We start from the raw sequence: 27462 nt of genomic DNA on the forward strand, positions 1-27462 counted from the left end.
AGTGTCACTGTGTTATCACTTATATCTATAGTAATATTACAGGGACATCAGGGGTGCAAATACATTTTTCATAAAAAAATTTCTCAGGGGGGGCGCAATTAGAAAGTACAGGGGCCCGGGCTGGCTTTCTACGGGCCTGCTGGTGAGAGGAACTGTGAGTGTCTCAGTGATAACTCTTTTAATAGGACTTTAATCTTAATGGATGGGTGAGGGATTCTGGGAGAGCTGTTCTACAGCCCCATGATGCCAGTCCTAGAGGTTCCTGTTCCCGTGTTTTCAGAGAGGCCACACCAACATGACTCCATCCTTGGAGTTGTACCAGTACATAAAAGTAAGCTACCTTTTATACCAGGCGTAATCATTTGTAGCTTGCAATATTTGTGTACATTTTGTGATAGGTTTTATTACAATTTTAAAGCATCTGCTGCATTTTACGGGTGTCTATTAAAAAATTTACAGTGATATTATCTTTTATGGGTTACACAAGGTATTTATTCTTACGTGGGGTTATAAAATTTTAAACTAATATTCTAGATAAGTTTATTTTTATTACAGTTCAATCGGTTTTCCTTTTTAATTCTTCTCTGCACAGTATTTCTGCATAACAGATCCCATGTATACAGCTCTGTGTCCACACTGTACACAATGTTTTGTAGTGACCTTATAATGTTTCCTTCTTGGGTCTTTTTTTAAAGTTTATTTTCCCAGTGATCCTATGCTCTCTGGGTCACATGATGACATATGTTTTCTTAGTGGTACTTTCTGCTTTGCTTCAGTCGTCTCATCTGCACATAGCGGTTCTCAGATATTAGTATCAGTTACTCAGTCAGAAGACTGAAACACTTATACTATATCTGAGAGCGGCTACCTGCTGCCTGGATCAGCACTGAACCAGGCAGCAGGTAGCCGCTCTCAGATATAGTATAAGTGTTTCAGTCTTCTGATCAGCAAAGCTATAACCATGCAGTAGGTAGATGCTATCAGATATAGGACCTGATTCAGACCCGTTCGCTAGATGCGGCCGCTCGCTCCCTGCGTATGCAAATTTGACTGACGGCATGGCAGTCTATCGCTCAGCAAGGCATAAGCACGCCCACTATGTAGTAGCAAGCGATCACTTTGTGTATGTTGACGCCCATTAGCGTATTCTGAGACGCCCACTAACGTACGTCATCTCCAGGAAGTGTATAAAAACATTGGAACATCAAGGGCGATCGCAGCTCTTGTGGTTGCCTCTACCCTACCGCAAGCACTGCGAGGATTTCAGTGTAAAAAAAAAGGCTGGTAACGTGTACTATGATGCTGCCTCTTAATTATGCACGCCTCCGAAACGGCGTTGAAACACTCAGTCACTCCTGCGTTCGCACCTCCACTCTACTTAGATGCACCTGCGGCCTAGAGTATATTTTAAAGGATCAGCAGAGCTTTGAAAAACAGAATATACGAACATATAAGAAATATAACAATTGGCTACACAAATCATAGTGTATCGAACCATTTCAAGGAATGCCATGAATCAGATCCATGTAGTCTGTTATTTATGGGCCTTGAACAGCCACGGATGAATTGGAGGGGAGGCAATCACTTGCATACACTAGACAGGACAGAAATGAGATGGGTATTTACACTCAAAACCATGACACCAAGGGGTCTATATATTGAATTTAACACCCATTCACTACTGTAAATGTGGAGGTCTGGGGTGCAATAGAGTTATTTGATTCCTCAGCATAATATCCTTTTTAATTATCTCATATCTAGTGCCTTGTAAGAGATTTAAAGATACATACCACACTGGATAGATTCAATTGCAGTTTAACATTAGTGACCATACTTGTTCGACAGTTACAATATTATCATCAGACATCAGAGTAATGTCGCATGTCATTAGACTCCACAATTTCAATTTAAGATTAATTCGTTATACACCCACTAATTAGTACTTTTTTTTTAATTTTAAGTGTTTGGTAATACTAATCGCTAGGAGTAAACCATCACAAATATATATGGCAGGCACCAATGTAATTAGATTAATTCGTAAGACATCGTTCACTATTATACCACACCCATCAATCAATTTGATTGGATACTGACAGTTCAAAAGAACAGCCCCAACACATAGTGTCATTCTTGACAAGGGCCATACAATGCTGAAATGCATTGGAGACACTCCCCCTTACAGGCAACAGGCAACTCTCTGGCGGACTATTCCCTTCTGACACTGACACAAATAATGTTATACTGGACACGTTGTGTGTGTTTTGTCTTTTTTTAACTATTTATTTTACAGTGAAGTTACAAGTGCCACATGTCTGCTGGCACTTGTAGTTCCACAAGTGCAAAATAGCAAGCATGCTGGCTTGTAGTTCCATTGTAAAGTACAATAGTCTTACATTATTTGGCCCCCCCCATACCCACCGCTCCAGGGGTATGGGGAAGAGCCCCGGGCTTCAGCGTAAGCCTGGGGTGCTCGGGAGGGGGGGGACCCTTCTTTGGGGGGTCCCCGACTCCCCCAAGATCACCGGCTTGCGCTGACCGACTTGGGGTGCTAATGCTTTGGACCTGGAGCCCCGGTGATTGGGTCTTCGGGCTGTGGCATTACACCCCGGTCAGTTGGGTCTGGTGCTGGTCTTAAATATAGGGGGTACCCCACGTCTTTTTTGCCCCCTATATTTAAAACCAGCACTAGTCCCTGCAGCCTGGTGTTGGTTTCTAAAATACGGTGGAACCCTACACATTTTGTTCCCCGTATTTTTAGAAACCACCACTGGCTGCCAAGCCTGGGGCTGGTTTGGCTTTTGGAGGGGGGCCCTATGTCATTTTCTTTTAAACGTTTATCCCGTTTTTTTACAGGTAGAAACATAACGGGAATTTTCGGAAAATATTCCAGGGGACACCCTAAAGATGTTTAGACATAGGGGATCACTAAGGGTACTCCCATTATTATCTCTTGAAGGAAGTCGGGGTTTGTAATAGCCACGGCAGGCGCATAAATGCGGCTTGGAAGAAAGTGCTGCAGAAGAGCATTTACAAGGTTTTTTTTAGAATAATAACTATGCCCATCAGGTTTGGGGAACTTGAAAATGGGGGTCAGCATATTTTAAAGTTGCTAAACGGAGTTGAAAAAAAACATGAAAAACCCGCCTGTCGCAAGCAGCTGCAATGAAAAAAACACTTGGGGCATACTTAGGGACCCCCCCAACACAACGGGAATTTTAGGGGAAAAACCCAGGGAACCCCCTAAAAATGTTTAGACATAGGGGATCACTATAGGTACCCCCATTTTTATCTCCTAAAGAAAGTCGGGATTTGTAATAGCCGCCGGCAGGTGCATTTTTGCTGCATTTTTAAAAAATTACTTTAGGGACTTAAAAATATGCTAGTACCCATTTTCATGTACCCCAAATTTGATGGGACCACTTAAAAAACTGAAAAAAAACCTAACTGCTCTTCTGCATCACTTCTTCAAAGTCGGGAAAAAAACACCTGCTGCGGCTATTTAAAAACCCTGATTTTCTTCTGCAGGCAAAAACGGGGGTACCCATAGTGATCCCCGAGGTCTGGACATCTTTAGGGGGAATCCTACAATTTTTTCCCGAAAATTCCCGTTTTTTTTCGCCGATCCAAGTATCGCCGGGTCCCATTTTCGCCTACTTTGAAATTGAATACGGGGATAAGCGGGCACGCGCGCGATACTTTAACGCCGACAAAACAGGCGAAGTCGGCGTTAAGTCCGGGCCGCGTTAAATTATCGCGGCTCTGCTCTAATTGAATACGGGCCATAGTATTAGTACCACGGTCTTCTCATCAGCAATGCTGTAACCGAGCAGCAGGTAGCCACTCTCTGTTCTAGTATCTGTTTCTCAGCCTTATCAGCACATATGTAACCATGCAGCAGGTAGATGCTTTATCATATTATTATCATGCATATCAGTGCCTCAGTCTTCTTATCAGCACATCTGTAACTGTGCAGCAGGAAGGTGCTCTCAGTAGTATTAGTGGCTCAGTCTTCGAATCTGCACTCTTTATTTTAGAACTTCAATCAATAACAATGAGGATACAGACAGGCAGCCCACTGTCCCTGCCTGTCTGCACCGCTGGAGCTGCCGGGGAGACCTCACCGCTACTGCCTGCGGTCTGCGCTGAGGTTTCCAGCTACAGAGACCTCAGTCTCTGGGGAGCCCTAGACGCGCTGCATGCGGCGCACGTCGCGGGCTTCCCCCAGCACAAACCCCGCCGCCGACAGCTATGGCTGCTGTAAGGTTAGTGCTTCCTGGCTCCCTGACTAGCGGAAGAGCCAGGACTTCAGGCGGGTACACAGTTAGAGCAGCATCCGCTAGCGCTGAAAAGGCTCCATAGTGGAGGGGGCGACTTCTGCTCCTGCCTCCCAGCAACCCCAGCGCTTCTACAGGACACTGGGGGCCATTTTAGAACAAGGGCTGCTCGTGGAGGCTTCCCAAAACGGCTGCAAATAAGGACGCTAAAAGGTTATTTTGTTTTTTTTACTGTTTATAGCTCTATTAATTAGAGCTGCATAGGGTGCATAGCAATCTCCCTCTCTGCCCCCCCTTTGATACTGTGTGGTCTCTGTATCTGTCCTCTCACTTACTGTGTGGTGTGTGTGGCAGAGTGCTGCAGCATGGCTTCCAAGGGATCTAAAGCTGCACAAAAATCCTTCTCATGCTAAAAATGTGCAGAGAAGTTCACACAAGAACAGTCTAACTCTTCTCTGCTGTGTGACAAGTGTGTGTCTCAGCCTCAGGCTGCTGACACACCATCCCAACCGTTATGGTCTGATCAAATAACTTCTGTTATGTCAAAACTGTCTGAAGAGCTTGCAGCAGCTCGCAGAGACAGGGAAGTGATCAGACAGAGATCATCTGAACCAGATTGGGCATGTTCTTTAGCCAAATCTGTGGCGGGACTTACTAAAGTTATGTCCCAGGCCCCTCCTGCTGCCTCGCCATATAATGTCCCTAATAAGAGACTTATCCAGAATCCATTGCATTGGGATGATTCGGATGACGAGGAGGTGCAGGAGCCCGAAGAGAGAGAGGTTCAAGAAGAGGTTCAGTTTCCTGATGAGTCAGAACCTATATCTCAGGGCGTAGATCACTGCAGTATGCCAGGCCTTACATATAGAAGACTCAAAGGTGACTTCAAAACTTATTTTTGGTAAGAGATTTAGACAGGCTGCCACTTTCCCAGCTTCAGAGGAGTTGGATGATATACTAACCTCAGCGTGGAAACACCCTGATAAGACGTTTCAAATTTCTAAGAAACTTTTATCTTAGTATCCATATCCACCAGATAGTAGGAAATTATGCGAAACTCCTCCAGTAGTAGATCCCTCAGTATCCCGTCTTTCTAAAAAGACAGTGCTTCCTGTGCCTGGGGCTGTTTCCTTAAAGGAGTCCTCCGACAGAAAGCTGGAAATCACGCTAAAATCCATATATACAGTGGCAGGTGTATCACTGCGTCCAGCACTGGTTAGCTGTTGGGTAAATAAAGCTGTCGAAGCCTGGGTTACGCAGCTTGCAGAAGGTCTCAGGACCGGAACGCAAACTGAAGATCTTATTCAGCTGGCCGAACAGATTGCAGAATCAGCCGCTTTCCTTGGGGAAGCTTCTAAGGACATATGTGGTCTTTCTGCTAGATCTTCGGCTTTAGCTATATCAGCCAGGAGAGCCCTTTGGCTGCGTCAATGGCATGCAGATGCAGAGTCCAAGAGAGCAGTAGAAGCTCTTTTACCGGGGACGTTCTTTTCGGGACGGAGTTAGATAAGTGGATCTCACAGGCTACAGGTGGGAAATCCACTTACCATCTGCGGCTCCTCCCCCTAGACGACCTACAGCAGGACCCTCCTTTCGTGCCCCCAGTATGCTTAGAGGATGCTCCAGAGGAGCTCCGGCTTTCTCCCGCAGGTCTAGAGGCCGCGGTAGATCTGCGACATCCTCTACATCCGGGTCCCAGCAGGACAAAGCAGCAGCAAAACCCTCCGCATGACTCTCTCCCTTCTCAGTTGGGGGATCACAGGGTGGGAGCTCGTCTTCTACACTTCAGGGAAGTGTGGATCAAGTCTTGCCAGGACGCCTGGGTCAGGGACATCATTACCCACGATCTGAAGTTGGACTTCAGAATAGATCAGCCTTCTCGTTTTTTCACAACCGGTTTACCACTGGCATCAGAAAAGCGAGTGGTTATTCTAGAAGCAATGCAGAAGCTGTTATTGTCCCAAGTGGTAGTGAATGTTCCGACCCATCAGAGAGGTCAGGGTTTTTATTCCAGCTTGTTTGTGGTGCCCAAGCCGGACGGCTCAATGAGACCCAGTCTCAATCTCAGGGATCTAAACCCTTATCTTCGAACCTTCAGGTTCAAGATGGAGTCTCTCCAATCTGTTATAGCAGGATTCGAGAAAGAAGAGTTTCTTGTGTCACTAGACATAAAGGATGCCTATCTCCACATCCTCATCAGGCATTTCTTCGATTTGCGGTCCTAGACTCGCATTTGCAATTTCAGGTCCTACCTTTCGGTCTTTCGTCGGCACCAAGAGTGTTCACAAAAGTCATGGCCGTCATGATGGCCCTGCTGCGGCTTCAGGGGGTAGTCATTATCCCATACTTAGACGACCTCCTGATCAAGGCCCCGTCAGTAGCTCGATTGTTAATAGACATTCAATTAACCCAGAATCTTCTCTTGCAACACGGGTGGATTCTAAATTTCAAAAAACCCTCCCTGACTCCGACACAACGTCTGCTATTCCTGGGCATGATATTGGACACAGTGGAACAAAAGGTATTTCTGCCCCAGGACAAGGTCTCCTCCATTCAAAACATGGTGCGCCTGATATTGCGGCATCGCAGAGTGTCAGTACATCTCTGTATCCGCCTGCTAGGGAAGATGGTGGCGACCTTCGAGGCGATTCAAAATGCGAGATTTCATGCCCACCCCTTTCATTTGGACCTTCTTTCCCAGTGGTCAGGATCCCACCTCTTTCTCCACCAGCGAGTCCTCTTGTCTCCCCAGACGTGCACACCTCTCATTTGGTGGTTGAATCCCTCGCACCTGCTGACAGGATGACGGTTCGCAGTATGTGATTGGATTCTCCTCACCGCAGATGCAAGTCTAAGAGGTTGGGGAGCAGTGACCCAGGGAAAAATTTTTCAGGGGCACTGGACTCAGAGGGAGGCAGGTCTGCCCATAAATATTCTAGAGTTAAGTGCAGTATTTTGTGCTCTCCAGCTGGCGCATCCTCTGTTACAGGGGCAGGCAATCCGAGTACAGTCGGACAATGCCACAGCGGTCGCTTATATAAACAGACAAGGCGGCACCAAAAGCAGAGCTGCCATGAGGGAAGTAAGCAGAATCCTGCTTTGGGCAGAGGAATTCGCAGTGGCTATCTCTGCTGTCTTCATCCCAGGAGTGAAAAACTGGGAGGCCAATTATCTCAGTCGGCAGGACATTCATCCGGGGGAATGGTCGCTCAATCCTCAGGTATTTCACCAACTAATTCTCAGGTGGGGTCGTCCACAGGCCGATCTCATGGCATCGAGGTTGAACCACAAATTACCAATTTACTGTTCCCGGACCAGGGACCCACAGTCAGCAGCAGTGGATGCACTGACAACACAATGGATTTTCCGCTACGTATACTTATTCCCTCCTTTCCTGCTAATTCCTCGCTTACTTCAGAGAATCAAATGCGAGAATGTCAGAATGCTATTCATAGCACCAGATTGGCCCAGACGAGCGTGGTACTCGCAGATAAGGAATCTGTTGGTAGACGAGCCATGGCCGCTTCCTCTGCAAGACGACCTCCTTCTTCAGGGGCAGTTTATTTATTAAGACTTAAGGCGGTTTCGTTTGACGGCATGGCTACTGAAAGGGACGTTCTCCGAAAGAAAGGGACCCCATCAAGTGTAACCTACTATGATTAGGTCTCACAAGGAGGTTACGACTCAACATTACTATCGTATATGGAAAGCATATGTCACTTGGTGTGAACGACGCAATTCACCTCCATCAGTATTAAAGGTATCACGTCTCCTTCTTTTCCTTCAGGCTGGTTTAACAGCAGGTCTTCGTCTGGGTTCCATAAAGGTACAGATATCCGCGTTATCCATTTTCTTTCAGAGGAAATTGGCCTTATTGCTGGATATCCAGACTTTTCTCCAAGGAGTAGTCAGGCTTCAACCTCCTTTTGTGCTTCCTACGGCACCATGGGACTTGGTATTGGCTTTTCTCCAGTCTGAAACCTTCGAGCCGTTACAGAGGGTGGAGATAAAGTACTCAACTTGGAAGGTGGTTCTCCTTTTGGCACTCGCCTCAGCGAGGCGTGTGTCTGAGCTCGCTGCTCTATCATGCTGCCCTCCCTATCTCATTTTCCACGAAGATAGGGTGGAATTATGCACACAAAAATCCTTCCTTCCAAAAGTAGTATCTGCCTTTCATATAAATAAACCAATTGTGGTCCCTGTGTTTAAGGATGAGTCTCCAGCTTCTAAATCCTTAGACGTAGTCAGAGCGCTCCGGATTTATGTCGACAGGACTGCTTCGCTCCGTAAATCAGATGTTTTGTTAGTTCGGTTTGATTTGGCCCGTCCAGGTTGGCCGGCTTCCAAACAAACTATTTACAGATGGATACGTCTGACTATCAGACAGGCTTATGTGGTGGCTTCCAGGCAACCACCGGCTTCCATTACAGCGTATTCCACGCACTCGGTAGGACCTTCATGGGCGGCTGCTCGTGGGGTTTGTTTAAACCAGCTTTGTCGAGCAGCCACTTGGTCCGGCAAGCACACGTTTCTAAGATTCTACCGCTTTGATACTTTTGCGGCCTCCACTTCAGAGTTTGGCCATGCAGTTTTGCAGGGTTCTCAGCGCTCTCCCACCCGGGATGTGAGCTCTGGGACGTCCCCATTGTACAGAGGCTCCAGTGTCCCCTAGTGGATGAAGGAGAAATTAGGATTTTGGTACTTACCGATAAATCCCTTTCTCTGATTCCACAGGGGACACTGGACACCCACCCTGCGGTGCTCTTCCTGCTATTGTTACTCTTTTCCAGATTCAGATGGTTGTTTATATTCCTGTTGTCTGATTGGAATGTTGGTTTGTCTTTTGTTAAACTTCTTTAGATATGAATGCTGTGGCTTCTCTGTCAGCTTCTCCTTTCTTTCCAGCTCCCCTCAGGCACAGTTGTTTAGACTGACCTGGAGGGGGTATAGAGGGGGAGGAGCTAGTCACCATTCAGTTTTTTTTATTAAAGGTGCCAGCTCCCAGTTAACCCACTTCTATACCCATTGTACTGAGGCTTCAGTGTCCCCTGTGGAATCGGAGAAAGGGATTTATCGGTAAGTACCAAAATCCTAATATTCAATTTCAAAGACTTTTCGCCGGTGCGAAAAGTCTTTGTTAAAAGACGGGGATAACTTTTCTCCATGTACTACATGGCGAAAAAAAGTGCATAATTTTGGTTTAGGGGTGCAGGCTTAAAAAAAAAGAGCCTGCGCCCCTGGGAGTGTCCCCTAAAAGAATTCTGTGTCCAAAAAAAATTAAAAAAGTCCTCAGGACACCCCAAACAATGTACTTTCATTTTGGGGGCGGAACAAAGTTTTAAACTAGCGAAATTGATTCAGGGGGGATTTCCCATGTATGCGGCAGGTGTTTTCCAGAATGCGGCTGGTAGCCGCAGGTGCATTTTTGAACAATTTTTTTTAAATGACTTTAGGGATTATGCTTGCACACATTTTCGTGTACCTCAAATTTGATGAGCACAGTTATTTAAAAAAAAAATGCTATTCTTCACAGGCGCATTTATGCACCTGCCGCGGCTATTAAAAACCCCAAATACCTTCAGCAGGCCAAATCGTGGGTACCCATACTGATCCCCATGTCAGACCATCTTTAGGGGGGTGCCAGGAAAAATGACAGGACTTTTCCATACTTACCTTTCCGCTGGGTCACGTTTTCGCCGGATCCAAATTGAATAATGGGATAAGCGGGCACCACGCCCCCGATACTTTATCCCCGCAGAAACCTCCGATGATGGCGAAAAGTCCGAGCTCTGACTTTTCGCCTCTAATTGAAAATGGCCCATAGTATTAGTGTCTCAGTCTTCTCATCAGCACAGCTGTAACCGTGCAAGAAGTAGATGCTCTCAGATATAGGGCTATATGTAAAAGGTGCAAGACTGCACGATATTTAGAAATAGTGATTTAAAAGGCAAAATCAACTTGGTTTCGCCTTTTACGTGACTGCTACTTTAAAACATGGGGCAGTCTTGCACGGGACTCGCTGATGCTCAATGTCCGCAGCCTATTACATATACCCCATGGTATTAGTGCCTCGGTTTTCTCATTTGCGCAGCTGTAACCAGGCAGTATGTAGCCGCTCAGATATCAGTCCCACATTTCTCACAGGAGCTAGGACATGGAGTTTGTATTTGTAAAATAGACCCTTGTGTATAATGCACAATTAACTCCAAAAAGAAATACAACTCTTTATATGATGAGTTTAATATAGCTTTTTATTTTTTTCTCGCAATACAGGATTACACAGTAGTTAAGAAGACCTCCAGTAAGTGTGGTACACCCATCAGCTGTTCCTCCATCACGGTGCCTCCACCTAACCCACTGATACGTGAGAGAGACAATAACCATAAGATCCTGGAACTCATCAGCAAGATCATTCAGCTGCTGATTAGAGAGGTGACTGCTGGGAATGTCACATTATACAGTAACACCAGAGGCTGTGCCTGGGTGATGACTGTATCATTGTGTGTGTCAGGTTCCTATAAGGTGTCCGGATGTCTGTCTATTTCTTCATGCAGGAGGGGGATTATAACGAGGAACACAGTGGTCTGTACAAGAACGTGATGATGGAGAATCACCAGCCCCTCGCATCCTTGGGTAAGAGGAGACTATAATTTATTATAAAGGGGAGAGCAGGCATGGGGGACACCTATAATCACATATATACACAACATATGTAAACAACACCTGATAATCACATAAATACAATGTACTCAGACACTGTGTGTTTCCCACAGATGGATCCAGTAACAGAGATACACCAGAGAGATGTTCCCGACTGCTTTATTCACAGGATTATACTGAGGAAAATCGCAGGACCCCACAGGAATATCAGGTAGATTGCTATTTGGTGGCACCCTAAATGCCACGTGACTTTCCACTTTTTGATGTCACTTTTTGATGTTTAGTGCAGCTGTGTGTGTCTTATACAATGATATTGTACTGTTTAGTCTCAATTAATAAAGTTGGACATTATTAAAGTGTTATTTTTTTTGTGGGGGTTATTTAGGGTGAAAATCTGACTGATGTTTTGGTAGAAATGAAGGGTGACCAGCAATGTAAGGAGGAGGAAATCCCTACAGATATCGGCACAGGTGAGTAATAAAATCTTCTTACAGAAAGTGTCTTCTTGCTCAGTCACTACAGCAGTCTCTTAAGCTGGCCACACATCTAAAGATTATCTGTCCAACCATCCAACTAGTTGATTGGTTGGAATGAAAATCTGGTAAGGTATGAAAGCAAATGACAATCAGCAATTTGCTCCCAGATGCCGGAAAATGGACAAAAACTGTTTTTTGAACAAATTGTTTAGCTCAAACATTTAACAAACTTGTCTAACGACCATTTTCATCTGTTTTCTGGCATTTAGGAGCAAATTGCTGATCATCATTTATTCCTATTCCTTACCAGATTTTCATTCCAATCAATCAACTAGTTGGCTGGTTGGACAGATAATCTTTAGATGTGTGGCCAGCTTTATTCTACACCCTTCTTTGTCAGTGTAAACTAATGAGAGAAATATATCTGCCAAGTGGGGGAGTTTGGAGACAGAGGCCCGTATAAGACTCCTTACATTATTTTGCTGTGTGTTACCAGCCTAGAGATGTTACAAAGTCTCCCCACACTCTCTGGTGTATGTCATCCATCAGGAGCCATCAGCAACTATTAGACTTCTGCTCTCCAGCATTTTAACAGTTGGAAAGCAGCACTCGTAAAACCATATTGTGATGTGACGGCTTCCTAAATCTATTGGCATTGTCACGAATATGGTAGATCATCTGTTGCAACAGATGGTGTGATTCTGTCTCGGGGCTGATCCTATGCTGGGAGGTTGCATTGTTGTCACTGCCATCATCTTCAGCCTTTTCCACTATACTACAATGCAGTGAGTAGCCATTGGCATTATCACTAGAAATGGTAGGGCACAATGAAGGTACCGAACACCAGGTGCTCCCCTTTTACCCTCTGGCATGCAGAGTTGGTGCCAGTTATTTGGAAACCACCAGTGGATCCTCCCTTATGCTCTGTACACATTGACTGATATAATTGAACGGCAGATAAATTGTGCGTTGTCGGCCAGTGTGTACAGATGATATGTCTGTAAGCGACATTGTTCACAGACATATCGTGTTGGCTGTGAAGCACAGCTGATGGTAGATATATCTGCTCATTGTGCTGTGTGTACAGGCGGTCAGCCGACTGCCCATACACTTGCTACAGAAGCTGCCGGCAGCAGATGAAGGTTCAGTGTGTATGAACAACCGTCATCTGCAGATCACGTGATCTGCAGATATATCTGTCAGGTGTGTATCCAGCTTTAGTTTCAGTCAATCGTAATGGCACCAGTTGTACCAATATCACCCATCCGGTAACACATTCGGAGTGATGGCACCAAGTGAAGTCAGCAACGTGATCAATGACTTGCCATCACAGGGAGATGACCTTTCTGAAGAGAGCCAACCAATACGAGTATACACTGAGTAATTAGTCCTCTGTCTTACTGGAGCCGCTGATGGTTACTTCTCAGTTTCCCCTCTTCACACTTTGTTATTAAGGTCAATCAAACATGTACGTGTTATTTGTCTACAATTGTTCACATTTTAATCCTCACTAATTAATTTGTTTGCTGAGTCTTGGACAAGGTCAGTACTGCCGTGCGATACATGTTTATCTGCAGCGTATTCCCGGCTAAGGAATGAGTCCTCTTTTCCTCAAATGCTGTTATTGTCGCATATATAGATAAGAGATAGCCATGGCTCAAACGTCTACCATCATTACAATTTCCCTAAAGAGGGCTAGTATGCATTGTGTTGTAGGTGATATGGCCCCAATTCCACCCATTATTTACTGGGATCAGTTGGGATTTGTTTTCTCTTTAGATCACAGATTCTCAAACTCTGTCCTGCATGTTTTCCAGGTCTCACAGAATCACAGGTGAAATAATTAGCTCCACCTGTGGATCTTTTAAAATGTGTCAGTGAGTAATGAATTCACCTGTACACCTGCTAGGTGACCTGGAAAATGTGAACTGTATGGGGTCCAGAGGACCGAGTTTGAGAACCACTGCTTTAGAACAACAGAGGGTTATTCTCTCCGGGTTCCAGATAGACCGTAAAAAGGACGACAATGTCTAGCTAGAAACCAGATGTTAAGAGGCATACATATGAGACGATATCTTTGAACGGGGATGTAGCCGGCATCTTAGCGTTAGGGTTATGCACCGGGGAGGGAGTGTTAAGATTAGGGTGCGGAGAGGGCGAGGTTAGGTTTAGGCACTAGGGGGGGAGGTTTGGTTTAGGCACCGGGGAGGGGGTCTTAGGTTTAGGGTGCGGGGAGGGGGAGGTTAGGTTTAGGCACTAAGAAGGGTTTAGGTACCGGGGAGGGTTAGGGTAGGGCTAAGGAAAATACTTACTTGCCTTCATATGGGTGTCGGGATGCCGCTGTCTGTATTCTGAACAGTTCATACCCAACCCCTTTGGACGAAAACGATATCGTTCAGTGTGTATGCAGTGAACGACCAACGATGCGCGCTCCCGCTGGACGATAACGATATCTTTGGTCGTCTGTACATGCAGCCCTACCTGGACAACATCGTCAAGAATTGTCTGTTCAGAGATGTGGCGGGATGACTTCACTGAAAGATATCTTTCAAATATATCTTTCAGTGTGTACACCCAATATCGTTTGTCCTGCACTACAGAAGGTTCAAGGGAAATCGTTCAACGTTATCGTTCATTAAACAGATCGTATCGTGTGTATGCAGCTTTAGACAGTCAATAGGTCGACTAAGACAAAAGGTCAACACACTAAATGTCGACGTGTAAGAAGGTCGACAGGTACAAATGGTCAAATGTTGACTCAAAATTCTTTCTTTGTTTTTTTCGTGTTAGGCACACATCAGACCAACTTTCCTCCAACAGTCCAACTTGTCAGTCCAACTAGAGGGGCATACACACGAGGCGATATCTTTGGACGATATATTGTTCATATCGTTCCGTGTGTATGCAATGAACGACCAACGATTCTCGCTCCCACTGGACTATAATGATATCTTTGGTCGTGCGTACATGCAGGCCAATTTGGACAACATCGTCAAGAATTGCCTGTTCAGAGATGTGGCAGGATAACTTCACTGAAAGATATCGATCAAAGATATCTTTCCGTGTGTACACCCAATATCGTTTGTCCTGCACTACAGGAAGTTCATGGGAAATCTTTCGACGATATCGCTGAGTAAGCATATCGTTCCATGTGTACCTGGCTTAAAACGTTTGTACCACACACCTAACCAACTTTTCATCCAACCAGCCAAGCTGCCAACTTTTTTATATCAGACCAGCCAACTTCTGTCCAACTTGTGATGTCACAGAAGTAGGCGGAGAGTGTCTGCCTATTTCTGCAAATTTTGAATAAATATTTGTTTTTAAAAAAAAATAAGGGGTCTATTTACTAAGCAGTGCTAGGAGACAGAGTAAAAAGTAATAAGGTACCAGCCAATCAGCTCCCAACTGTCATTTTTCAACACAGCCTGTGAGATGGCAGTTAGGAGCTGATTGACTGGCACCTTATCACTTTTCACTCTGGGCCTGATTCAGACCCGCTCGCAAACGCTTGAGCGCTCGCGAGCAGGTCGATGGTGTGCTCTGCGCACGCGCAGCGGCCGCACTGCGCGTGCGCAAGCCCGGTGCGAGAGAGAAAATCTCACGCTCCGTGGCTCACTACAAAAGAGGCAGCTGTCGATGTTGATTGACAGCTTGCCCCGTTTTGTAGGCGTGGCCGGGGGCTGGCTTCACAAACGGAGGCGTTCCCAAGCGAACGCCTGCCGTTTGTGGGCGGCCCCACTGACATCACGAGTTATGTTAGTGAGAGAGCTGCCGGCTCTATTAGAGCCAGAAGCTCTCTGCGGCTTGCGGCCACGAGACCCTACCACAAGGGTGTGTACCCATCACGAGTGATGTCAGTGGGAGAGATTTCGGCTCTGTTAGAGCCGAAATCTCTATGGGGCTTGCGGCAACGAGACCCTACCACAAGGGTCTCGTCGCAAGCCCGATGGTCGCGATGGTCTTGACCATAGTGACCATCTTCCTGGCCGCTCGCTATAGCTGTGGGTGGTCACCCACAGCTATGCGAGCGGCCAGGAGGCCGTTCTAAAAAAAAAAAATAGCCCGGCCCTGATTCAGAGTGAGCGCTCTGTCAGAGCGTCCGGCTCTGAATCAGGGCCTCTGTCTCTTAACACTGCTTAGTAAATAGACCCCTAGAACTAGCATTTCTATTTCAGTGAAACGGCTTTTTTTTTTCTCTTCCACCCCAATACATTTATGAAATAATTTTTTTTCTTTTTTTTTTTTTTTTTTTTTTTATAGTATATAATAAATAACCAATTAACTGTCGAATTGTTTTACTCAAAACCACACAGAAATGGTCTGCTTTTTTTAAGTTTAAAAAGTATTTTTAAAAACATAAATATTTATTTGAAAAAATATATATACCTAGTGATTGTTTTGCACCCCCCCTTCAATTCTAGTGTCCATAGGCCTCCATTGTAATGAAGTCCCCAGTGTAGTCCACCCCCATGTGTCACTATGTAAATATGTATCATATACATACCCCGTATGCCCTCAGCCCCATCCCTTGTACAAATACCCATATACACCTGCTCCATCCCCTGTACGCATTCCCCTGCCCCATCCCCTGTACACATGCCCAACATGAACCTGCCCTGTTCCCTGTACACATAACACTATACAGTAGCCCCATCCCCTGTACACATACTCTGATACACAACCCCTTTACACCTGCCCCATTCTCTGTACACATACCCCTATACAGCATCCTCTATACACTTGCCCGCTCCAGTGGTCACAAACATGACATAAAACAAGGGTAGGAGAGGATCATAAGAGAATCGGGGTGTTAGATTAAGATGTCACCACATCTTTGTAACTACCATTGCCAGTCTTCCAGTCCGCGAGTGGGATCTTCAGCAGAGGAATTGCAGACAGGAGACCAGCTTGTGTATTTTACTGTGCCCTGTGGCCGGAGCTTGCCGCACTTGTGATCCCTGCGGCCAGAGCTGGATAGAGCGCTGTGATAACGTCCCTGGCACCTGTGGCATGCGGCCAGAGCTTGGGTAGACCGGAATGCGGCCGCAATGCAGAAAGACCGAAGCAGAAGAATTACCGGTGGCTCCCCGAGGGACTGTCATGAGAGGGTGAGTGTGACAGAAGTAGGCGGACACTGCGATTGTGGCCCCACCCCGGTGTGACCTCACACGGAGGGTGCGTGTCCTGCACCAGACCCGCAAATAATATTATATATATCAAAGTGGCCCTCGGCAGAAAAAAGGTTCCCCTCCCCTGCACTAGATGATTATCATTCCAACTAGCCAACTAGTTAGCTGGTTGGAATGATCTAGTCCTGGAATGTGGCCAGCTTTACCCTGAAGGTTATGCTGGGTACTCATTTAACGATGTGTACCCAGCCGACATATCGTGCGGCTGGACCCGGTGTGCGTACACACTTGCCAATGGCGGAGAGCGACGGCACAACAACGGGGCCATGCTGGCCCCCGCTGACGATATCGCCCGTCAGACCTGCATACAGCTGACAACGTGAGGGAGTGCGCATAGTCAGCGACATAGCGGGGGTACACTCGCCAATGTGGACGATATGTCGGTTGATATGCCAGTGTGTACCCAGCTTTAGGGTTAGGCACTTACCCCAACGGTTAGGGTTCGGCACCTGGAGGGAGGGTTAGGGTCAGACACTAGAAGGGACGGTTAGGGTCAGGCACCAGGAGGGAGGGTTAGGGTGAAGATTAGGGTTAGAAAAAATAAATGTGTCGACCATTTTTGTGACGACGTTTAGTGGTTGACCATTTGTCCCTGTCGACCTATTGACTATCTAACATCTGGTGTCTAGCTATACACTGTTGACCTGTTTTACTATATATCTTATAATGACTTCCACTGGGCATTCTTTAATTATTGCAGCTGCTGCCTCCCCTAACCGTTCAACAAGCTGTTATAAAGTAACTATATATTCCAAATTAGTGAGGTTTCAGCAGCTCTATAACCTGTATCAGGATCCTTAGGCCTGTATTCAATATGAGGCGAAAAGTCCAGACTTTTCGCCTGCTGGACTTTTCGCCTCCTTCGCCTGTTTCCAGGTGAAAAGTATTGCGCGCTTGCCTGCTATTCCCCGTTTTCAATTCCAAAGTAGGCGAAATCGGGAACAGGCAAAACTTGGATCGGCGAAAAAATACAGGAATTTTTGGGAAATAATTGTAGGACCCCGCCTAAAGATGTCCAGACCTCGGGGATCACTATGGCTACCCTCGTTTTTACCTGCAGAAGAAAGTCGGCTTTTTAAATAGAGTCGGCAGGTGGTTATTTTTCCCGACATTGAAGAAGTGATGCAGAAGAGCACTTAGGACCACTTTTAAAAATGAAAAAAAAAAACTATCAAATTCGGGGTACATAAAAATGGGGGTAAGCATATTTTTAAGTCCCTAAAGGTAATTTTAAAAATTCTTCAAAATACAGCTGCCGCTACTCTGCGCAATGGAAAAAACATCTGCCACATACTTGGGGACCCCACCAGAATTAATTTTGTTAGTTTGGCATTATGTTTCCCTATTTTTTATTGTATTTTTTTCACTCCAAAATTTTGAAACTTTTTTTGGAGTGTCCTGATTTCTTTAAAAAAAAAATTTTTTGCACTTTGTTTTAAGGGGGCATTCCCAAGGGTGCAGGCTTTTTTTTTTTTAAGCTGCACCCCTAAACCGCAAATCTGCACTTTTTTTCACCTGCTATAGGTAATTGAAAAATTATCCCTGTTTTTTTAAAATGACCCCATTTACGAAAAAAAAACTGGAATTTTCGGGAAATATGCCTGGGACCCCCCTGAAGATGTCCAGACATGGGGGATCACTATGGGTACCCCCATTTTTGCAAGGTGCAATTTCCGGCTATGAAGAAGTGGTAAAGAATAGCACTTAGATTTTTTTTGGCTGGGGGGGGGGGAAATAACTATTCCTATCAAATTGGGGGTACATGAAAATGGGGGTAAGCATGTTTTTAAGTCCATAAAGTTATTTTTAAAAATCTGCAAAATTGCAGCTGCCGCATACATGGGGACCGACCTGAATTAATTTGGATAGTTTGGCACTTTGTCCCCCTATTTTATTTTTTTTTTACCCCCAAAGTTAAACATAATTTTTTTGGGGTGTCCCGAATATTTTTAAACTTTTTTTAACGCAGTTTACCTTTAGGGGACTGTCTTAAGGCTGCACGGGCGTTCCCGCAATGTTGTACCCCAAAACCGCAATTCTGCACTTTTTTCATGCGCGAGACCCGGGGAGCGACGGGCTTTCCATCGCTCCGGGTCTCGCACCAAAGGGGGCGTGCTGTCGATGTTGATTGACAGCACGCCCCCTTTGGTGGGCGTACCGGGGGCGTGCCTGCCAGACGGAGGCGTTCCCATGGGAACGCCTACCGTCTGAAGCCGGCCCCACTGACATCACTAGTGATGTCAGTGGGAGTGATTTTGGGTCTGATAGAGCCAAAATCACTCCAGGGCTTGTGGCAGGGAGACCCTACCGCAGGGTCTCCGTCGCAAGTCCGATGGTCGCGATGGTCAAGACCATCGCGACCATCTTTTTGGCCGCTCGCATATGCTGTGGGTGGTCACCCACAGCTATATGAGCGGCCAGGAGGCCGCTCCATTTTCATGGAGGAGGGCCCTGATTCAGAGCGAGCGCTCTGGACAGAGCGTTCAGCTCTGAATCAGGCCCTAAATTCTCATATCTACCTGAAGGAAGTAAGAACTCTTATTTAAAAAGAAAAAAAAAATATTTAAAACCACACAACAGTCCCAAAGTAGTAACCTTTTTCTTATATTCACAGATTTTTTTTTTGTGGCTTGCATAGAGGGTTCGATTCAGACCCGCTCGCTAGATGCATAGGCTCGCACCCCGTGTATGCAAATCCAGCAAAGGCAGGCGATCGCACGCAAGACATTAGCACGCCCACTATGTCTTGGTGTGTATGCAGACGCTCACCAGCCTGTCTTAAGACGCCCACTAATGCGCGTCATCTCCAGGAAGTGTATGTATGCATCGGTACCATCGAGTACCATCGGATGCGAACGCAGCGCTTGTGGTTGACCATACCCTACCACAAGCACTGCGAGTGCATCAGTGTGAAAACCAACCAAATGACATGTACTATGACGCTTTATGTTAATTATGCACGCCTCTTAAACGGTTTTTAGACGCTCAGACACGCCTGCGTTTGCACCTTCACTCCCCCGTTTCCATTGACCAACCCGTTACCACCCACAAACGGCTTGTCCTGTCACTCAGTCTAGCGAGCAGTCTATCCGCAGCGAGCGAACACTTCCCGATCGCCTGGACTAGTTCACCCACGCGCACTGAGATGCATATGCATGCGCAGGTTGGGAACCATCGGCAGCTACGAGTGAACGCAGCCTATCGAGCGGGTCTGAATCGGGCCCAGATTTCATTTTCAAAGTTGATATATCCAAAGATATACAGATATATCCACTTTTTTGATGGGAGTAATATTTGTTACCACATAATAAGTCCCAAATGTGTTATTAACAACTGATTCCAGTCAGAACATCAACAAGATTGTTTCCTTATTGGCAAAAGCAGAATCTATTAAAGCAGCCCAAAGTCAGGGGCCTTATAACTCTGTAAGCTTGTATTACTTCATTTAGAGCAGATAGATTCTCTCAAGTTGTATTGTAGCAGTATAAATCCAACAAATTCAATATATGCAGCACTGCAGTTTTACAGACAAGTCTCTTAATAATGGGAAAAAAATGTGTAGCTTCAGCTAATATTTCAGTTTATATTACATCATGGCCATGATAAAAATCAATAAAAACAATTGTTTGCCACGTCCTTTTATCTGTGCTTTCCAGTAATAATGCTGGCTGACAATCTTTCAGGTTTTCCATGCAGCCATATCTTTAGATTAGGGCTGGGCAGTAAGCGCTCCCTCAGCTGTTGTAGTACTTCACATCCCAACATGTCCTGCCACAGTTTTACTATTTGGCCATGCTAAAACTGTTGCAATGCATGCTGGGATTTGTAGTTCAACAACAGCAGGAGGGCCGCTTATTGCCTACCCCTCCTTTAGATCCTCAGAGTAAATCTGGAGATATTGCAGAGGTTTTCAGGCTGTCAACGGCTTCCTTAGTAAGTATAACACTTACTGAAGAGGCTGCTGACAGTTGGTACGGGCGGGAAATCGCCTTTTATTACCACCACACCAGCTGGTTTTATACTGGTGAGCCTGAAAACCTTTGCAATATCTCCAGATTTACTCTGAGGATCTAAAGATATGGCTTCTTGAAAAACCTGAGGGATTGTAAGCCGGGAGCCTATCAGCATTATTACTGGAAAACACAGAGGAAAGGATGTGGTAAACAATTGATTTTTATCATGGCCATGATGTATTACTTTCTTAAACTGAAATATTAGCTAAAGCAACACATTTTTTTCCATTATTAAGCGACTTGTGTGTAATACTACAGTGCTGCATATATTGAATTTGTTGGATTTATACTGCTACTATACAACTTGAGAGAATCTATATGCTCTAAAGGAAGCAATAATAGAATTTCGGTACTTACCAGTAAATCCCTTTCACCGATTCCATAGGGGACACTGGAGTGAATACACTGGATATAGACGGGTGAGAGAGTGGAGCCTGACACTTTAAATTTCTTTAGAAATGTAGTTGGCTCCCCTCTATACCCCGCCAAACCTCAGTTAAGATTAACCAAGCCCGAGTGGAGACTGATAGCAGAACCACAGAGGAAGGAGAGACAAGGAGAAGGAGAAACCAGCTAAACAACGGTTGAAGACCGAAAACCGCTAACAAAAGCAAAAACAAAACGACACGCTGTCGACAACCAAGGAACAGCTGAAAACTCACTAAAGAACCATGCAGCAAAAAACAGCGCTGGGAGGGCGTCCCATGTCCCCTATGGAATCGGAGAAAGGGATTTATCGTTAAGTAACAAAATCCTATTTTTGCTAATGGTTGTAACACATCACGATTGCAAAGAAAAACGAAAGTAGGGAGAGTGATTGGACAGCGCCTCAAGCCCAACCCTGCCAAGCGAAAGCGCCGCAGAATTTTCGTCCAGGACCAAACCTAAGGTCCACCTTGTCGAGGAGCTCAAATCTATCCGACTGCAGAAATCAGATGGGTTGGGTTGTAGGAAAACGCCAAGTTGAGATCTCATAAGACAGGAGGAGGCCCCAAGGTGACTGGACCCAACTGATGTTGAAAAACAGAAGGAGAAAGCAGCAATCTATACCCTCTGTGTTCCCAGGTGAAGACCAGCATCTACTCCTGCCAGGAGCTAACGACAAAACCAGAATAGACAGAAGTAGAAATGTGGGGAAACCCACGTCGTGTAAACTAAACAGAAGACTTCCCATGTGATAGGAAAACAGATTCTGGGAAACCTTTGTGCCTCAGGATCGTGGCTGCCACGAAGATGCAGTAGGGCAAGAAATGTGAACGAAACCTCCAGCCAACAGGGTAACAGCCACGGGTCACTTGCAAGAAAAAAAAAAAAAAATACCTAAATTCCAAGTACTACACCTGGCAAGGCTAATCCAGAGGATTTGCAGGAAGAAAAATTCTAATGCTCAGGCAACTGGACACTGGAATCACATGTGTACCAATAAAATTACAGCTGTCGCCAGAGGAAACCAAGAAGTGGACTAAGGAACCCATCAGGACCAAAGAACAACAAGGTTAGGTAGCCATTTGACGTGTTCCAAGGGTGATCTTTAAAGTATGCAAAGCAAACCAGACTGCAGCAAGAACCCAGAAGAACCCTTAATGCTCTTTTTTCTTTTTTTTTTTTTTTCTTTCAATATCTGGAAACGCTAAACCAGATGGCAACTAGGCATGGGAAGAAGACCGTACATATGCAGTAAATCACTAGGGAAGAAACTGAACGACCTATAGAGCAATAAATACAATGTATAATGACCCAGGAGAGGTGAGTCAGAATAACAAAAATAAACCTCACCCTATTACATGCAGTAAGGAAAGTACTACTGATTTTCCACATGATTGATTAGTCTGGACCTTTAGCACACTTCTGAGGCCTGTCCCCCAAGGCCGAGTAAGAATGCGTCTAGAAGAAGATGTGGCTCAGCAAGGATACAATAATCGAGACTGGAACTCCCGGTGTGGCTAATACTGCCTTAAGCACAACATGTACCCTATTATTGAGCCCCACACTTGGTAATGCTGGTAGAATGAGACAACACCACACAGTGTGTGTCAGTCAATTAGTTTCGCTCCATGAAGGAAAGATAATGGCTGTGGTAGCACCATGCACACATAGGCACCCTGTATAAAGACCTATCCGTCGATAGATGAGCTAAGAGGAATAAATGTCCGTAAGGAGATATGGAGCATATACAGGAACCAAAAAATATAAAACCAGGATTGTCTGACCAGGTTTATCCGACATAAGGGGACAGAGAACTAGTGGAACAACTAACACAAAAGCGGGAGAAGTAGATTCTCCAAAGGGGATGAACATATACGTGTGTATGTATATGGATATATATATATATATATATATGTGTGTATATATATTACACACACACACACACACACACACATACACACACAAAACAAGTCTGTCTACACTGATCAATCTATTTGCAAAGAAAGATGTAGTGGCCAATATTTACAGCACCAACCTACTGTCTCTCACTCACAACCCCTTGTAAGTTCCCATACTAATTACAGTCCTTTGGAAGACATGTAATGTAGCTTAGATAACAGTGAACCCACCTGAAGGAGGATATTGATGACAGACAAGCCATAACCCCTGTAAAGGACCTACCAAGATTTCTCCCCTAAGTTTTATCTTAAAAGCATTTATCGACGAGAGGCGTGAACTCCCAACCTTAGCAGTGCTTAACGTATACTCACTTATAAGTACTACGTTCTGTCATGGATTTCCTTAGAAACTCACGCAAGCACAGGGAGATTATATATCAACATAATGTCCGGGTCAAAATGGGAACCGAACGTCTGACCCCAGAGCTGCGAAACAGCAATGTCAACCCGTACACTAGCTTGTGCTTGTAATTGACTAAATGAGCCCCAAGAGCGCACACAAATGCATATACACCCAGATATGCATACATAAATATATACATATAAACACAGTCGAGTCACATTATTATGACCACCAGCTAATAGCCAGAGTAACCGCCGTGTGCAGCACGGACAGCAGCTAGATGGGCTGGGAGTGACTCGGTAAGGTGCTGGTAGGTTGACACAGGCATCTGGAGCCATGCTGACTGCATTGCATCCAACAGCTGCTGCAGGGTGCGTGGTGGAGTATCCATAGAGCCAACACTGCGATCGACGTGGTCCCATACATGCTTAATTGGGTTCAAGTCCGGGGAATTAGGGGGCCGGGGAAGTACTTGGAAGTCTTGGTTGTGCTCGTCCAACCACTGTCGGACATTTCTAGCCGTGTGACATGTCGCATTGTCTTGCTGGAAGATCCCATCTGCCTCAGGAAAGGCAATCCGCATGTATGGGTGCTCTGCAAGGATGGATTCATAACCAAATCGGTTAAGGGTGTCTTCCACATGGATGAGTGGGCCCAGAGAATGCCATGAAAACATTCCCCAGACCATAACGCTGCCACCCCACCAGCTTGTGTTCTTCCAGCAATGGTTGCAGGGTGTTTATTCTCCAATGTTTTTATCGCCTGACATGCTAACGTCCATCCATTCGATGAAGCAGAAAACGTGACTCATCAGAGAAGGCAACCCTTCACCAATCAGCGGAGGTCCAATTCCGATACAGGTGTGAAAAATTATTTTCCGCCAATGCACCTTCGTTAGCATAGGTGCAGTGACATCCTTTTGTTTCTGAGCCCCATACGCAGCAGGGTTTGCTGAACTGTTGTTTTAGACACACGCCTGGTGGCCCCCAGGTTCATTTTGACTGTGAGCTGCTCCACTATAACGTGTCGGTCGGCCCTCACGTACCTTTATAGCCGACGTTCACCTCTCACATCGATGGCACGTGGTGCTCCGCAGTTTCCACAATGGTTATTCACAATGGTGCCATTTGTCCAGTCACGATACACCTTCACCACAGTAGTACATGAACAGTTCACAAACTGCGCTGTTTCCGAAATACTGCCACCCTTGGCCCAAAAGGCAATCATCCTTTTTTGCAACTCTGATAAATCGCCCCTTTTACCCATGACAGCAATGAGTGATGTGTGCAGACGGCCTATCGCACACCCACCAAGCCAGTGCACGCACGTGACGTACTTCATGGGCTACACGCTGCCAATGTCAAATGTAGGAGGTGGTCATCATAATGTGACTCGACTATGTATATATACACACATACATACGCACACAAATATGAAAATAGGTGTGCTACAATAAGGACGATAAACATGGCCTTTCTGTGCCAATTGCAGTCTCTGCTCATTCTACTCGCTCTGTGGGTCCCCCATGGGCAGCCCGGTGTGGTGCCTCAGCTGAACAGTTATGCAAGGCGGCCACCTGGTCTTCTGTCCACACCTTTCTTAGGTTTTATGCCTTTGATACGTTTGCCCCTCAGGATGCTTCCTTCGGGCATAAGGTTCTCCTATCAGCTCAGGAGCGGTCCCCCCTTGAACTGCTTTGGGACACCACCTAATGTTTCCCAGTGGAGCCCTATGGACCCTGAAGAAGAAATGGAGAGTTATGGTAAAATTTACCTTCGTTAACTTTTTCTTCTAAGTCCATAGAGGGTCCACAGGGCACCCGCCCTGAGACACCTGGCTTCTATGGGCTTAGTTTCCTAGTCACTTGTTTCCTTCTCTGTGTGATTGTGTGATTCCTCGGTGTACCAGTATTCCTTCTCTCCTATCCTGCTCCTGCCTTGGGCTTGTTAACAAACCTGAAGTGCCCTCAAGCTGTGGGCGGGGTTTAGGGGGAAGAACCAGGGAACTGCTGGGAGGAGGACGCTAGCCACATGCAGTAATTGTTTGAGGCTGTAGACAGCACTGCGGAGACTCTGATGGGCATACAGACACAACGCCAGACCCAATAACTGGATCCTGGAATCCAGCATGTGACATTAACATAACTCAATCACCTTATTGAGTTTCCTATGTGCTTTTTACTTTATGTAGTACAGGATGTCAGTGAAATACTGGTGCACACAAATGTCTTGTGACCTCTCCCAACTTTACAGCCATGGCCAAAAGTTTTGAGAATGACACAAGTATTGGTTTTCACAAAGTCTGCTGTTTCAGTTTTTATGAAGGCAATTTGCATATACTCCAGAATGTCATGAAGAGTGATAAGGTGAATTGCAAAGTCCCTCTTTGCCATGACAATTAACTTAATCCCAAAAACAACATTTCCACTGCATTTCAGCCCTGCCACAAAAGGACCAGCTGACATCATGTCAGTGATTCTCTCGTTAACACAGGTGAGAGTGTTGACGAGGACAAGGCTGGAAATCACTCTGTCAAGCTGATTGAGTTAGAATAACAGACTGGAAGCTTTAAAAGGAGGGTGGTGCTTGAAATCATTGTTCTTCCTATGTTAACCATGGTTACCTGCAAGGAAGCACGTGCAGTCATCATTGCTTTGCACAAAAAGGGCTTCACAGGCAAGGATATTGCTGCTAGTAAGATTGCATCTAAATCAACAATGTATCGGATCATCAAGAACTTCAAGGAGAGAGGTTCAATAGTTGTGAAGAAGGCTTCATAGCGCCCAAGAACGTCCAAGCAAGTGCCAGGACAGTCTCCTAAAGTAGATTCAGCTGAGGGATCGGGGCACCACCAGTGCAGAGCCTGCTCAGAAATGGCAGCAGGCAGGTGTGAGTGCATCTGCATGCACAGTGAGGCGAAAACTTTTGGAGGATGGCCTGGTGTCAAGAAGGGCAGCAAAAAAACAACTTTTCTCCAGGAAAAGCATCAGGGACAGACTAATATTCCGCAAAAAATACAGGGATTGGACTGCTGAGGACTGGGGTAAAGTTATTTTCTCTAATGAATCCCCTTTCAGATTGTTTGGGGAATCTGGAAAAACGCTTGTCCGGAGAAGGAAACGTGAGCGCTACCATCAGTCCTGTGTCATGCCAACTGTAAAGCATCCTGAGACCATTCATGTGTGGGGTTGCTTATCAGCCAAGGGAGTGGGCTCACTCACAATTTTGTCTAAGAACACAGCCATGAATAATGAATGGTACCAAAACATCCTCCAAGAGCAACTTCTCCCAACCATCTAAGAACAGTATGGTGACGATCCATGCATTTTCCAGCATGATGGAGTACCTTGCCATAAGGCAAAAGTGGCTCGGGGAACAAAACATTGAAAGTTTAGGTCCATGGCCAGGAAACCCCCCAGACCTTAATCCCATTGAGAACTTGTGGTCAATCATCAAGAGGCGGGTGGACAAACAAAAACCCACAAATTCTGACAAACTCTAAGCATTGATTAGTCAAGAATGGGAGGTCATCAGTCAGTATGTGGCCTAGAAGTTGATTGGCAGCATGCCAGGGCGAGTTGCAGAGGTTTTGAAAAAGAAGGGTCAACACTGCAAATATTGACTCTTTGCATAAACTTAATGTAATTGTCAATAAAAGCCTTTGACACTTATGAAATGCTTGTAATTTTACTTCAGTATACCATAGTAACATCTGACAAAAAGATCTAAAAACACTGAAGCAGCAAACTTTGTGTCAACCAATACTTGTGTCATTCTCAAAACTTTAGGCCATGGCTGTATACTGTAAACTACTGAGACTGATCTTATACAGTCACTTTTTAGGTGTTAATTCATTAATATAAAAGATATTCCACAACTTATTTGCATTTTCCAGTTAGTCTTATCTGGTTGCTCTGTCTTCTCCTAAACATGGAAATAGTTTCCAGTCCCCAGAATTATTTTGAGTTTCTATATATAGGATCAGACCCTTATGTATGATAAATTCTGGGATTTCTGCTGTTGATACCTTGCTGGATTGTGTTAGTAATTGGAAAAAATATTCTTGGGAGGCATCTTCATATAGACAATGGTCTCATAAATGATGTCCTTATTAATATACA

The 27462-nt window shown here is 45.4% G+C and overlaps 1 protein-coding gene across 2 annotated transcripts in view; it reads left to right on the forward strand.

Annotated features, from left to right (window-relative positions):
- LOC148474286 (uncharacterized) overlaps positions 1-27462 on the forward strand; it is a 61468-nt gene that overhangs the window by 14703 nt on the left and 19303 nt on the right. For both annotated transcript variants that reach the window (XM_088458829.1, XM_088458828.1), the window contains 4 exons: positions 10548-10706; positions 10829-10907; positions 11048-11145; positions 11320-11404. In XM_088458829.1, coding sequence (XP_088314955.1) covers positions 10548-10706; positions 10829-10907; positions 11048-11145; positions 11320-11404 — 421 coding nt within the window. The remainder of the gene's footprint in view (positions 1-10547; positions 10707-10828; positions 10908-11047; positions 11146-11319; positions 11405-27462) is intronic.

The sequence above is a fragment of the Taudactylus pleione genome, unplaced genomic scaffold (genome assembly GCF_031769625.1).
Source record: "Taudactylus pleione unplaced genomic scaffold, aTauple2 ptg000854l, whole genome shotgun sequence".
Classification (NCBI taxonomy): Eukaryota; Metazoa; Chordata; class Amphibia; order Anura; family Myobatrachidae; genus Taudactylus; species Taudactylus pleione.